Source organism: Girardinichthys multiradiatus, chromosome 9 (genome assembly GCF_021462225.1).
Source record: "Girardinichthys multiradiatus isolate DD_20200921_A chromosome 9, DD_fGirMul_XY1, whole genome shotgun sequence".
Lineage (NCBI taxonomy): Eukaryota > Metazoa > Chordata > Actinopteri > Cyprinodontiformes > Goodeidae > Girardinichthys > Girardinichthys multiradiatus.
Genome location: NC_061802.1, coordinates 44034842 through 44051051, shown reverse-complemented (window position 1 = coordinate 44051051; position 16210 = coordinate 44034842). Strand labels below are relative to the sequence as shown.

Genomic DNA, 16210 nt, shown 5'->3' with positions numbered 1-16210 from the left:
ATGAACTTTATCACAATATGCTAATATTTTGAGAAGGACCTGTACATTCAAGCACAGAAATAAAAGGTAAACTGAAATGATTTGCCTTATTATGGTGCTTGGCTGACAAGGATGGGAACTGATGTGATTTTTTTTTTGTTTCACCTAATATGTGAACAAAGCACATGTTTGCCTATGACCTTGAACAGCTTCTAAAGCACTTGGTTTTAATAAACTTTCTCCGAAGGCATTGTGTCCATAAGAGATAGGGTAAGGGTAAAGTTAAAGGGACAAAAACATCAAAATCTTTGTGTTGTATAAAATGCAACATTAGCACTCTTTTTCACACATGCTAATCATTTTAGGAATCATTGCTCCTTACATAAATTACATATCTGGTCAAATTACTTTCTTAATACTTAATTATTTTTACAATTCTATTGTAATAAAATTATAATTCAATCAATCAAATATGTTGTTCATAGTTCTGTGTGTGAAAGATTTCATGAGATCCAGATGGTCCAAAATGCGAATAAAGAGTTTATTACTTCAACTTGCATTGTATTAAGTTTAAAACCTGTTATCTGTGTGGTCCGATTTAGTGAGACTCTTCTGTTTTCAGGGTGGTTCCTGTGAAAACCAACTTGGAACTTGGCTCTGACTTCTAGGTACAAACGGAACCCACAACAATTTTATATCCTTCAGGCATCAGCTCCTGGAAGCTGCATCCGCAATGCAGCTTCCTCCAGGAGTACCACAGACTCCAAGAAGACCCTACCAGGAACCACAACTCAAGACAACATAGCCCTCAGGGTCATAGGGGTACACAAACCCTTCACCGTTTTAAGGTGGTGATTTAACAGCATTTATTAAATGTTTAAATGCATCTGCGTATTCCTACCCACTATCTACTGTCAGTTCAGTTATTTTTTATTTTTTATTTTCTTTCCATAAAAAATCACCCTGGTAAAAAAAGATTTGTCCATAGATGAAATGTCAGGACTCTACAACATGTATAGCCATCAGAGAGACAATAACCTAACACTCTGATAATAGAAATAAACATTTATTTGACATAAAAATCAAGCTTAATGCAGGCGAGCTCCTCATAGAAATTTTTGCTGGAAAGGCAGAAGTCCACCAACACGATTGGTTTGTAAGGACATGACAACAATGGTAAAAATTAAAATGTATTTTATCAACAGCTGTTAAAAATCTGGCATATGCTGAAATCCACCTTGTACTTTCATCTGTGGTGGCTTTATTAAAGCTGCTCAGCTGACATCTTTCCAGCTCTAGTCTGAATTATTTTGGTGGCTGATGATTTGTGTTGCTGCCTGCCTGTTTCCCTAAAACTAAAGATTGATTATGTACAAAACTAATACTGTTTCAAGAAAAATTCAGAAATGCATATCTGTGCAAAGTTATTGTGGATGTTAAACAAATGTTGCAAAGTGAGGAGTATGTGCATTTCTCTTTTAATTTTGCCTCTGATTTTCCTGCCATTATCTTCCGTCTTTCCATTTTACACTTTATTCATAGCCATTTTGTTGGAAAGCAGTAATTGACCCTGTGAAACATCGCTCAGCCATATGAATTAAAAAGGTTTTTCCTCAAGGATTTCATTGTAATCATGTCATTTGAGGAATTGTTTCAGCTTTAGTTTGCAAAGCACCAATGGTGCCAATACATTTCCTCTAACTTACATGATTTAATTTGCACATAATTTTCTAACCTGCAAAAGTTGAGCTGTGTTTGAGATGCCCATTTACCGACTTTCTTTTTTTTTTTTTTTTTCACCTTTTTTGAGTTGGTCAAAAAATTGAGGAATACAGACTGAAATTAATAGTTTAAATCTAAACATGATCCAGATCTCCCACAATGCTGTCACTTCTTTATCTGTCTTCTTGTCATAGGCAGGAAGCTTCTGGAGGCCAGAACCAAGCAGGAAGAGTAACATTTAAAAATGAAACATATGGATCATGTCTGAAGCAAGAAAGACAGAGATGAGGAAATACAACCTTGCCCTTCTAGTAATAAGTGAAACCCGATGGTTACAGGCAGGATAAGAGCCTGACAACAAGTAAAGCATTGCTGTTTTCAGGACATGAGGATGACAACAGCCCACATACCCAAGACAAGAAGCACCTGGTCCAGAGGATTTCAGCACAGGGAGATAACAGCAGGCACTTTGAGCATATATAGGAGTGAAAAGACGAGAGGAACTATTCAACAGTCATACAATAAAGAATTAGGCAGGGATGCAAGAGGAGTTTGCTACTGAAGGATTGGAAGGCAGGAGTCTGACAGCAACCTGAGCCTCAAGGCTGACATAGAAGACTTACTATCTATTTGAGATAGTATTGGAAAAGGAACAAGCACCATCTGACTGGAAGGATAGCTGCCTTATCCAGGAAACATCCAGGATACATTAACAGCCGACTAAATACAGGAAGACTTCTGTTTGCATCAGTTAAGGTGTTTTATAGGGTAATCCTAGTTTAACTGAAAGGCCAAATAGACACCAAGTCATCAGCGCAATCCTTGTAGTCGATCTCCCCAGTCTATGTTACTATCATACACTATGGGAATATTTTGACAGTATTGATGGAACATTGTCTGGAAGCTTCTCTGACGCTTTATAATGGCCAAGAAACACATCAAGATCCTGTAACATTTCACAGTTCCTATTGGGTCATTTATGGAGGCAAGACTTAGAGGAAAACAATCACAGCAGTGTGGAAACTATAAACCTTTATCAACAACTGACTCCAACAAATACTGTATATCTGCTATCCTGAATAAGTCAGCAACAGTGACCTTTGACAACATACCCAGCTGCCTGTGGAAGAGGATATTCTTAAAAGACACTAGCATTACATTGGAGACATATTCAAGGCCACTATCAACATCACCAGGCAAGCTCTGACCTAGAACCACCAAAGAAAAAGTAAGAGCGGACAACTATAAATCAGGAGTTCAAACATGGGTTTAAAACATTTACAAGTAAAATGTAAAACAATGTTCACTCTGAGAATGTTCTACTACCTTCTAGCATACTTGCTTTAACCTTAACCTTGGTCAAAGTCTTTTAAGGAAGAATGTGGATTGGATCTTTCTTTAACTTTACTTTTTCAGACAAAATAAAACATTTTATGGCCAGTGTTTTCATTTATGTGACTGCTGCCCTTTGTGCTTTCACGGTTGTCTCTGAAACGTTTCGTTTTTAACTGTGGTATTCTGTGCTAGACATAAACTTAAGATAGCAAGTCATGTACTGTGACAGAATGTACAAATATTGAAGCCCCAATTCAACCTTTGCAAAACACTGCATATTCATCTCTTGGAAAATGTTTCCAAAAACATTCTTGCTGTTGTTTTTCATAGACTTTTTAAGCAAATTCAGAATATAAAAAATATATATGCATATCTCCAACCATTTAGTCGCTATGGACATTGTCCATATATTGTTGAATATGATTACGGAGTTACTTGAAAACATTGCTTTGAAAAAGTTAGAAATTACCCTTTTACATGAATGATTTCAGTTATTTGGACTAATTATCTCACACATATTTGCTCAAATAGGGTAAAATAGCTTTCATCTCCTAAATCTTATGACTGGTCGTAGGTTTCAGGGTTTCAATTCCTCTAATCAACTTACAACTTTTCTCTGATTGTGAGATTTGTGTGTGCTTTCTTTCAGCTATGCCCAATGTTTTTTTCCAATGTTGGGTATATCAACACTGCAATGATTTGGGTCAAATCATTGCATATCAAACATCTTCCAGTATTTGGGACAAGCTGCTGAAATGCTAATCAGATGTTTTGTGGATTCTTAAGAAACAGACAGTCATATTTATTTTTTTCAATAATTTATTGCTTTCTTTGAGTGAATGTAATACTGTATGTGACAATACAATGTTACTATATGTAAATGTGACACTGTGTTCACAGCAACATAGTGAAGACTATAGGATAAGCATTTTATTTGATAGACAATATTTCATATCTCTATGGAAACCATGCTAGAGCATATTGGAGTAGAAGCAGTGTGAACTAATTCCTTAGATATATTGATAAAGTTTTTTGTTTGGAGTATTTCATTCAGAAACATTTCACAACACAATGGAAGGAATAGTAACATACTTCATTATTGGTGACTATTTAATATTTATCTACATAGAAACAACACATTGAGTGTTACGAAAAAACTTCTGACTTCAGATCAGTGCTGAAACAGAACAATCAGAAATGTTTTTCCATATAAACTTTAAAATTTGATAAATAATTTAAATCATTTTATAATTTCAATTGTGTGTGGAAAAGACATTGAAGGATGTTGGAATCTCTAATTAAGGTTTCTGATACACAGTCAGGCAATGTTCAAAAGTACTGCCTCCTTTGGTGAATGTTCGAAACTGAGAACCTTCTGGTAAAGGTTGGGAAGGGAAAGTGACTGACTTTGATCAGTGACCTCTGCAAACAGTTTTAAGATTACAAAGCTCAACACTATGACTAAACTCATGACCACATGATAGCAGGAGCATATGAAGTAGGCACACCATATCCAATATGTCCATCGGCTTGTTGGCCATGTCGAGCTTGTTAAATAGATTTTGAACTCAATAAGTCATTATACCTAGATGAATTGGGGATGTTGTCATAAAAACAATGTACTGGCTAGGAGTGTAACAGTACATAAGTTCATACCATCTTGGTACAGATTTCACAGGCCGGTGCATACTATCAACTGAGGAATACGCCTTTCATAGGCGACTAACTCTGTCAACCTGAAGAGGATGTGCACATTTTGATTGTTTGGTGTCATTTACTGCAACAAAAAATGCTTGGAGATACCCTCTGAAGAACTCAACACCAATGCAGCATTTAAGTGACTGATAATAATTAGTAATGACACTTAAGAACCCATCTTCTTGTTTTTAATGGGTAGTCCGGAAATATTTTCAGACTAGGAAAAGTTATTCAGTTCTATGTGGCTTTTTATTTTGCACTAGGTTTAGATTAGTGTAACTAAAACAAGCACTTATCATTCATCAATTCTCAAGAAAAAGAGATACCATTCTGTTTTGATCTTAAACCCTTTGTTTGAGGAATAACCTGTTTAGATCAATTTGGATGAAAAATGTGAAAACTGTTTAAAATGTTATAGAGATATCTGCAAACAAATCACCCTTCCTTGTTGTGTATAAACAGAAGCAGTAAGAGTGGTGCTTGTTATGTCTCTGCTTTTAAGAAGGTTAGTTTTTGTTTTAATTAAGGGTAATGATGTCTAGCATTTGGGGTTTCTTTTTCTTTTTTGTTACCAAACCCATATCAAACTGTGACTCCAAAGCTGAGGTTCATGGCAAGCCATGACTTGTGTTACATCCCTAATGTACTATTTCCTACAAATCAAATGTTCTGGCTTAAAAAAATGGAAAACTGGAACTGTGGACAGAAACATATGGAGAATATTTGTTTTACACCTTGTGATCACACAATTGACTGGGAGAAACTCTACTAGAAACCTGAAGCTAGTATTTCTTTTTATGAAAGGCAAATGCTGGCAGAACGTGAGGTTGTACAGTGAAAAGCTACTGCTGAACCACTAAAAAGTATTGCTTGATAGTTTTTTTGTAATACCAGCTTTATTAAACTTACCATAATCTAAACTCTTAAAACTTTTATGTTGTGAAATAATAACTAAGCTAAGCTTGTGTTAGTCTGTATTTAGTTATGTAAAATATCCAAGTACAACAACATAGCACTATATGCCTCACTTCTATGTTTGATTCAGCTATTATCTTTTTCTTCTGTGCTTTTAATAACAGAACGAGTGTTTTGTTTGCCATATTTGAATCAACAAATCCAAATGGATTGCATTGGTAATATGGCAGACATGGCAGCCATTTTAAAAAATGACAGATTAAAAGGAAAACAGGAAGCAACTTTGTCCTTTTATGTTGCTCATATGGTTGTTGCTAATTTAGACATACTGTATTTATGGCATTGATGTTTTGTGAGTATGTTTTTTGTAAAAATGAACAAAACCACCGATTACATATAACAATCAAAAGCAAATTGTTAAATTTTGACATTTGCAATACCAGCTGTTCCATAAAATTAAATTTCCTCTGGGATCCTGCACCAGAAATATGTTGCTCTGCATCTCAACATGATACAAAAAAATGCTCTTTTATAAACCTGTTCCATCATCTGCAACATGCAGTACTGTGAACTATGTTTCCTGGTCCATACTCTCTCCACCTTCCTTGTCATTGCCTTTTAGGGACAGCTCTGTGTTTCCTGTACCAAAGTCCAGCACTTGCAAGTTGACAAGGTGAGCAAAAGAGCTCTCATCTACGGAGTCCACAGACAGCCGGTTAAACCTTGAAATGAAAAACAGAAAGGCAAGTTTAATGTTTACAGTTGACACTGCTCTAAGGATTTAAGAGGCTGAAATCAACATTCAAAACATGCAGATGATTCAGTTAACAGTCATACTTAAATTTAGTTGATGCTGGTCCAGAATCAGTCTGGAAGGTTGCATATTGTAAGCCTATGTTTAACAAAATTTGCTTTAATTGTGTTTTGCATTATTTTGTCACACAGGTGTGGACTTACATCAAAACATTTTTGAGAATTTATTAAGTCAACTGCATTTACTTGCATGTGTGAAAATGCTTGCTAATCCTTTCCATGAGTTTACACATCTGGCACCATTCAATTTATGAGCAATTACGGACAATTATTTTCATTTATGTCTTGCTGTGAGCACTCCACAGCTCTAAATTGGTACAGACCATATGTTTGGTACTGCTGGGTGGGGAGGGGGTGTTGTAGGAAAAAAAGAGAAATGGGACAGCAACTGACATGATAATCATAACAAACACAACATCCTGGATGTGGTCAAAGCCCATAAGCACTAGCTATAAGGCAGCAAGGTTAAGGTCATGCTGAAACCAAACCAGAACAAAAGCCTTGAAAGCACATGTCCAAAACCTCTTAACTCTTGTCTGACTGCTGCTTTCAGCTGCAGCGCTTGTTGTGGTAAGCCCACACTATGGAATAGACCAAAGTAGAACATTTGCTGAATGCACTCAAGTTGGTTGAAATGGAGAGATTAGAAACCATGTTGCAGTACTCTACAAAATGAAGCTAAGTCCGAATGCCCAGCAGATAGTGCTTTCTTTTGATTTTTAGCAAAACAGAGCACACAATAAGCTTGTAAACAGAAGGTTGTTCATGTAAGGAAACATTTAATTTCCTTAACACTTAAACCATCTTCATAATAATCAAAAACAGCTGCAAAAACGAACATGGTTAAACTGTAAATGCTGAACGTTGTAGATCTTACAAATAAGGGTCAACTTGTGAAAAATCTACACAAAATCACTTGTGTATTATTTATGCTATACACAATACTAGCTCAGTGTTTGACCCCACTATCCGCTCTGTCACAAAGCCGAAAGCACTAATAACCAGCCAGTGGAAACACATTCATTAGATGAGATCATAGTCGACAAATAGACCGGGGAAAAACATTGTGGAGAGAAAGATCCATTCCTCACAACAGTCTCTATGATCATGACAGTATTGAGGCTTTCTTCGAAACAGGCTGCTGCAACATTCATGCAGACCTGATTGGGTAAAGTGTATTGCGTTACTTCTTGCACTTGGTGGATTGTTTGGTGTGTCAAGGCTCTCTAGATTTGATCCGAATTTTCTTGTGACATCTCTGACTTATACTAACACATAAGCACTTTAAAACACATATTTTCTGTCACTGCACTTTACATTTGGGAACCCTTTGTCTTTCACAAGATTTTCTCGTAGCTTAGGGGTCACTAGCCTAGCGTTTAAGTACTACTATGGCTACCCGTTCTGTCTCTCCTATTTTTTCTCCATCTTCCTTTGAGTCTCCTTCTATCTCCTGTGTCAGATGTTCAGTTACGCCTCTGCCTCCTTTAGTGATAATGGTATGTGTAATAAATGTAGCATTTTTGTTGCTTTGGAAGTGAGGGTGTTGGAATTGGAGGCCTGGCTTCATGCTGTTGAAAAACTAGCAGATAGCCAAGACCCCTTAGCCAGCATGGAGCCACCGAGGATAGCTCCCTGTAGCAGTCCAACATACAATCAGAGCCCATGTAGCTGGGACACCAGGCCAGCTGGGTGATGGTAGGTAGAAAGCATAGTCCAATATCCCAGCCTACAGGCCACCACCAACACATCCGTGTTTCTAATAGATTTTCCCTGCTCAGCAGCACACCCACTGAGAAGATGACTCAAAAACGTGTTAGCTCCATAGTCAGAAATGTGGTGTTGGAGCCCCCAGCGACCACAGTCAAATGTTTGCCAGGGGCCAGAACAGGTGACATCAAATCCTACCTAAAACTGCTGGCTAAGGATAAATGTAAATACAGTTAGATTGTTATTCACGCTGAAGGTAATGACACCCGGTTACGCCAATCGGAGGTCACCAAAATTTGTGTTACTTCAGTGTATATTTGCCAAAACAATGTCGAACTCCATAACTTTCTCTGGTCCCTTCCCTGATCTGAAATTGATTTATTTTGTCTGACAGATATCTGGCTGCAGCAAGAGGATTGTGTTAGTATTAATTAATTAACTCTTTCTAATTAAATTTCTAATAACTTTTCACAGTCCTCGAAATACTGGGAGAGGAGGAAGAGTAGCAACCATCTTTCAGTCCAGTTTATTGATAAGTACCATATCAATTAATAGCTAGAAATCTTTTGAATATTTAACGCTTAGTTTTTCTCATCCAAATTGTAAAGCACTAAAACCTCAATTTTTAGAAAAGTTCTCAGACGTTTTATCTAATTTAGTGTTAAATACAGATAAGGTCATTATTATAGAGGGATTTTAACATTCATGTTCACACTAAAAGTAATCGTCTAAGTATTGCCTTTAATACTATCTTAGACTCAATTGGCTTTACTCAAAACATCTGCACACCTGCCCACTTTTGCCTTTATACTCTGGACCTTGTACTGACATCTCACATTAAGTGTAAATAAATAACAATATTTCCCCATAACACTGTCCTGTCTGATCATTTTTAATAACCTTTGAGTTTAATTTAGCCGAGTACTCCACACCTGAAATAAACTTTTATTATAGTAGAGCATTATCAGGCAATGCTCCAACAACCTTTGACAAAATCTGTTCCATTTTCAATTTCCTAATAATCACAGAAAAAAACAAGGTTTCTTTTTTCCCTTTCACAAATTGATGTTCCTATTTATATTATTGACAGACAGGTGGTCAGGTGGCCATGGAAATTGACTTTAAAAGGGATGTGCCTCTTAACTGTTCATCGCTCAGACATTATTCCTACATGTCACAAGCTCTGATCCTTCTTCTGTGTCAGCCAATCCTCATCTCCAAAACCCATTCTTTATGCAGAAGCTGTTCACGCTTTTCAACACCTTGTTCATTTGTTCACTACAGCTACCATCTTACTCCCGACTCCACTAAACCTTTCGTGGTGGAAGTTGATGCCTCCGATGTGGCCGCTGGTGCTGTCCTTTTTCAGTGTGGTTCAGAAGCGAGGCTTCACCTATGCTGCTACTTCTCAAGGAAGTTCTCTCTCACTCAGCAAAAATGGCCATCAAGTGGGCCCTGGAAGAATGGCAGCACTGGCTGCTTGGGTAAAAGGAACCGTTTCTTATCTGGACTAAGAATCTCATACACATCCAGACCGCCAAACAACTCAATCCCAGACAGGCTCCTTGGGCCTTTATCTTCAAGTCCTACAATTTCCGTATCATCTGTCGCCCTAGTCCTAAGAATGCTAAGGCTGACGCTTTTTTCAGACAGTTTTCTTATTCCACTTCCACCTTAGATCCGGAACCCATTCTGCCCTCCCATCAATTTGTGGTGCCCCTTCGCTGGCCATTGGAGGACTCCATCCGCGCTGCCCTGTCAACCAAAACTGCACCCCATGAGACTCCTGCTGGTCATCTTTATGTTCCCTCCTAGTGTCGACAGGAGTCTTTAATTTGATGTTTTGCTTCTACTCAACTGTCCCAGTGGCTTCGCTACCTACTTTGGGTGGAACTGTCTCATAACCTACATGTCTCTTCATCCATGGGACTCTCCCTTTCGAGGTTTGCCATGGTTTCCACCCTCGTATCTTCAACAATCAGAAGACTGAGGTTGAGGTGTGGGGGGCTCAACAACTTATCCGTCAATGTTGGTTGGCCTGGATCACGGGACGGGCCACCATTTCTCAATCAAACTCCAAGTATGTTACACAATATCGTTGTCGACACTACCCTGGACCCTTATTTCAGCCCTGGAACCGAGTCTGGCCCTCCACATCTTACCTCAAGCTCCATACGGAATCCAGGAAACTCTCTCACAGATTTATAGGTCCTTACGAGGTTGTTGCCAAGATCAATCCAGTTACCTATCATTTGTGCCTTCCATGCTCCATGATAGTTCACCTGGTCTTTGATGTCTCTCAGCTCAGACCTAATGTTACATCCCTGTTGGCTCTGCCATTTTCCCCACCCTCTCCACCCAGGATAATTGACAGAGGTCCTACCAATATTGTTCGACAGATTCTGGATTCACATCGAAGGGGCCGGGAACATCAGTACTTGGTAGACTGGGCTGGCTACGGCCCCGAGGACCGTTCATGGATTCCATCCCATTTCATCCTGGATCATTCCCTGATCGGGAACTTTCATCGTCGTCACCCAGGACTAGCAGGCGCAGGTCTTGGAGAGGGGGGTCCTATCAGGCAAGTGGTCTGGTGACCACGGAATTAGGCTGTAAAAGGAAGTGCCTCTTACCTGTTCATCGCTCAGACATCGTTCCTATATGTCACGAGCTCTAATCCTTCCTATGTGTCAGCCAAGCCTCATCTTCAGAACAATAGGACCCACTTGTTCTGTTTCTCTTTCTTCCCCGTTAATATCCAGGACCTTTTCTTACACTGTTCTCCTACCCGAGATCGCGTTTAGCGGTTTGGGTGTTACTATTGTGCGCTTCCATCTACCCATCGCTAACTTCTGCCGCAGCTGGGGTTCCCCAGTACGCTACACACCAACACCAAGCTCAGTATCCATGTGTTAGTCTTTTCTTGGACATACTTCCTCATTGCGTGGCGCATTAGGCACTGAAGCCCGCTTGAAAAAGACCGTAATTATTTATAAGAGGTTGGCTCTCTGGTTTAATTCAGAGCTGTGTATTTTAAAGCATATTGTTAAAAGATATGAGAGAAAATGGCACTCAACAAGTCTAGAGAACCCCTTACTTAATTTGGAAATATAATCTACTGTTGTATAAAAAGAGCTTATTTCTCATTATTACTGGAAGAGAATAAGAATAATCCTAGGTTTATTTTTAGTACAGCTGCCAAACTTACACAGAATCATAGCTCTGTTGAGCCATCCATCCTCTTAGCTCTCAGCAGCAATGACTTTATGGGATTCTTTATAAATAAAAATTTATTCTATTAAAAATAAAATCATTGTCGTACTCCCGAACATGATTACTTCATCCTCAGTAGATGAGACAGCACTGTAGAACCCGATCTATGTTTATTGCACAAGCTAGAGCTGAACAAACCTACTAATCACAATAGGGTATATGGCTCCAGGGACGGTCCATCGGTTGGGCTTAAAGCAAGCGAATATTCATTTCACAGTTCCAATGTTCCGTTGATGATGTCAATGAGGGGAGTGGACCTCCTACGGAGACACTCAGCCAGCCCTACCCACCGCGTTATATAGTCAACGGATTATCGTGTTGGCTAGGACGTACAGTGCCGCTAGCTTAGAAGTGCCTGCTGCATGCATGGAATTATAATAGAAAATTAAAGCCAGTAAAAAACGCTTCCATGGCTACATCCCATGCTTTGTATATAATAAATAAATAATGGTGTCCCACTGTCCAGGCTTCATTCACTCAATGCTTGCTCTGCAATTATATGACGTTAACAGACAAATTATTCAAAAAATCTTACGTGAATGGAATGTACTGAATCATTTGCGGAAAAAGATATGCTCATTAAAACATGTTACTCCATAGTAAATACCTCACAGAATAAACATTACAAAGACATTTTTATATAATTTGTTTCACTTGTTTCTATTACTATGTTTACAACAACACGGCTGATAATGAACAGCCCGGCAGCAGTCACCTTTTTTGTGCTAGCTATGTCTATGCCATGATGTCCATGTTATCATCAAAACGAGAACACCAAGTGCAAAAAAAGGGGAGGACTGCTGCTGCATTGTTGTTTTCCGCCATTCTGTGGTTTCAGAAAGAAGGAGCAGAATTGACACACATTGCTAAATGACGTTCTCTGTGCGTCACTGTTTGGCTAAACAATTCAAACTTTATTTTGAGAGCACCATCAAGTCAAATGAACATATACAGGGGTTGGACAATGAAACTGAAACACCTGTCATTTTAGTGTGGGAGGTTTCATGGCTAAATTGGACCAGCCTGGTAGCCAGTCTTCATTGATTGCACATTGCACCAGTAAGAGCAGAGTGTGAAGGTTCAATTAGCAGGGTAAGAATACAGTTTTGCTCAAAATATTGAAATGCACACAACATTATGGGTGGCATACCAGAGTTGAAAAGAGGACAAATTTTTGGTGCACGTCTTGCTGGCGCATCTGTGACCAAGACAGCAAGTCTTTGTGATGTATCAAGAGCCACGGTATCCAGGGTAATGTCAGCATACCACCAAGAAGGACGAACCACATCCAACAGGATTAACTGTGGATGCAAGAGGAAGCTGTCTGAAAGGGATGTTTGGGTGCTAACCGGGATTGTATCCAAAAAACATAAAACCACGGCTGCCCAAATCACGGCAGAATTAAATGTGCACCTGAACTCTCCTGTTTCCACCAGAACTGTCCGTCAGGAGCTCCACAGGGTCAATATACACGGCCGGGCTGCTATAGCCAAACCTTTGGTCACTCATGCCAATGCCAAACGTCGGTTTCAATGGTGCAAGGAGCGCAAATCTTGGGCTGTGGACAATGTGAAACATGTATTCTTCTCTGATGAGTCCACCTTTACTGTTTTCCCCACATCCGGGAGAGTTACGGTGTGGAGAAGCCCCAAAGAAGCGTACCATCCAGACGGTTGCATGCCCAGAGTGAAGCATGGGGGTGGATCAGTGATGGTTTGGGCTGCCATATCATGTCATTCCCTTGGCCCAATACCTGTGCTAGATGGGCGCGTCACTGCCAAGGACTACCGAACCATTCTTGAGGACCATGTGCATCCAATGGTTCAAACATTGTATCCGGAAGGCGGTGACATGTATCAGGAGGATAATGTACCAATACACACAGCAATACTGGTGAAAGATTGGTTTGATGAACATGAAAGAGAAGTTGAACATCTCCCATGGCCTGCACAGTCACCAGATCTAAATATTATTGAGCCACTTTGGGGTGTTTTGGAGGAGCGAGTCAGGAAATGCTTTCCTCCACCAGTATCACGTAGTGACCTGGCCACTATCCTGCAAGAAGAATGGCTTAAAATCCCTCTGACCACTGTGCGGGACTTGTATATGTCATTCCCAAGATGAATTGATGCTGTATTGGCCGCAAAAGGAGGCCCTACACCATACTAATAAATTATTGTGGTCTAAAACCATGTGTTTCAGTTTCATTGTCCAACCCCTGTATATATTCAAGCGGAGTATACAGCAAAAGTCATAAAGCTCCACTTGTGAAAATAAATCTGGTGGACTTCTTCTTGGCACTCAGACAACAAGAGTGCTACTCTGCTGGACAGGACATGTTATAAAAAGAAAGCAAAAAAAGATGACCAAGGAAACTAGGTCATACATTAGGTTGTGAATTCCAAATACAAATACAATTTAATTGTCCAACCCCTGTATATCTTGTCACACATCGCTAATCATGTCTTTTTCAAAGACTGCAGTGAAGAGAAAGGTTGGTGATAGGCACAGACAATTTTAGGAAAAGTGGGAGACCCTTTTTCCTCTTGTTGAGCACTGTATGTTAGGGTGTATTCACACTTGCCACTTTTGGTCCGCTTTAAACGGACCAGAGTTCCCTCCTTGGTCCGGACCTTTTGTGCAGGTGTGAATACACTCAAGCGAACCGTGGTCCAGACCAAACAACCGACCGAGACCCACTTTTTGAGGTGGTCTCGGTCCTTTTCCAAACGTACTCTGGTGCGGTTCGCTTATGGTCTGAATACAAAGCGGCCCCGATCCGAACCAACTACAAAAAGCATACGTCTTTTTGGACATAAAAAGCCACTGTAACCAGTAGCAAAGGTGTGTGTTGTAAGGTAATCATACCTGATAAGCTCTGTGTTGCATAGCAACACTACTGGCTTGTTGTGGGACAAGGCACGTAGAGAACGTCGGCATTCAGCACGCATTCTCCGACGGGGTTCCAAAATTATAAATGGAATGTCTCAAAGTGTGTTGTGTTGCTGAGCCACGCGGATGACGATCATTGTTCCCATTGGCCAGAAACGACGGGGGCGGGATAGACCACAGACCCGGAAATTGAGAAAAACAGCTGTAGACGTGCTGCGTGCAGCACCCCTGTTCTGCATATTTGTGCCGTTATTACAGCAGCATTATTATTGTGAGGGTAAAGAGCAGCTCATTCAACACATACTTTGAGACGTTCCATTGATAATGTTGGAACCCCGTCAGAGAATGCGTGCTGAACGCCGATGTTCTCTACATGCCTTGTCCCACAACAAGCCGGTAGCGATGGTAAGAAGCACACAGCTTATCAGGTATGATTACCTTACAACACACACCTTTGCTACCGGTTACGGTGGCTTTTTATGTCCAAAGAAACGTATGCTTTTTGTAGTTGGTTCGGATCAGGGCCAGTTTGTATTCAGACTATGAGTGAACCGCACCAGAATCCATTTGGAAGCGGACCGAGACCACCTCAAAAAGTGGATCTCGGTCCGGTTGTTTGGTCCGGACCAGGGTTCGCCTGAGTGTATTCACACCTGCGCAAAAGGTCCGGACCAAAGGGGGAAACGAACTCTGGTCCGTTTAAAGCGGACCAAAAGTGGCAAGAGTGAATACATTGGTCCGGACCAAACAAGCGGACCAAATAACTTTCCTGGTGTGAATACACCCTTACACCCAATCCCAACCAAATTATTTGGGATTAAGGAAATGTTCTCTTTGACTACCACCCCCATTTTAGAAATGATTAATCTATTAGCAAACAGATATGTATCACAGGTTTTTTAGGTAGCTGTAATTAAACCTTTACTTCAGAAACCTTCTCTTGATCGTGATGACTTATTAAATTACAAACCTATATTCAGTTTCTATCTAGTATTCTTGAGAAAATAGTTGCTAATCAAGTGTGTGAACATTTACACAGTGATGACCTGTTCGAATAGTTTCAGTCAGGTTTTAGAGCTCATCACAGCACTGATGAAAATCACTATTGATATTCTATTGGTCTCAGATAATGGTCTTGTGTTTGTACTTGTTCTGTTAGATCTCAGTGCTGCGTTTGATACAGTCAATCACAATATTCTCTTAGAAAGGTTGGAACGTGCTATAGGAATAAGTGGAACAGCACTAAGCTGGTTTAAATCCAATTTGTCTGACAGATTCCAGTGTGTTCATGTAAATAATAAATCTTCAAACAAGGGTCACTTGTGGAGTACCACAGGGTTCAGTCCTTAGGCCAATTCTTTTTACTATATATATATATATATATATATATATATATACTTGCTTCCAATTGCAAAAATGATCAGGCAACATGGGATAATTTGTTACAGTGATGAAACTCAGCTATATTTATCCATGAATCCTCATGAGCCCAACCAGTTAGACTACAGGCATGTCTTTAAGAGCTAAAAACCGGGATGACTTTAAATGTTTCGCTTCTAAATTCAGACAAGATGGAAGTTGTCCTCGTTGTCCTCTTTGGAGTCTTTGAAAAATAAACTGCTTAGTCAATCAAATGATTTTGATGGCATTAAATTGACCTCCGATAATAAAGTTAAAAAACCTTGTTGTCATTTTTGACTAAGATATTTCATTTAAATCCCATAATAAATAAGTTGCTAGGTTTCCTTCTTTCACCTATGGAATATTGCCAAAATTAGAAATATCCTGTCCAGGAGTGACACTGAAAAACTAGTCAATGCATTTGTTACTTCAAGGCTGGACTATTGTAATTCTTTACTATTGGGATGTCTAC

At 39.6% G+C, this 16210-nt stretch overlaps 1 protein-coding gene across 1 annotated transcript in view; it reads right to left on the bottom strand.

The window, feature by feature from the left end:
• Nucleotides 1–3837: 3837 nt before the first annotated feature.
• podn (podocan) overlaps nucleotides 3838–16210 on the bottom strand; it is a 40952-nt gene continuing 28579 nt past the window's right edge. The window contains exon 11 of the mRNA XM_047375745.1: nucleotides 3838–6371. Coding sequence (XP_047231701.1) covers nucleotides 6221–6371 — 151 coding nt within the window. The 3' untranslated portion in view covers nucleotides 3838–6220. The remainder of the gene's footprint in view (nucleotides 6372–16210) is intronic.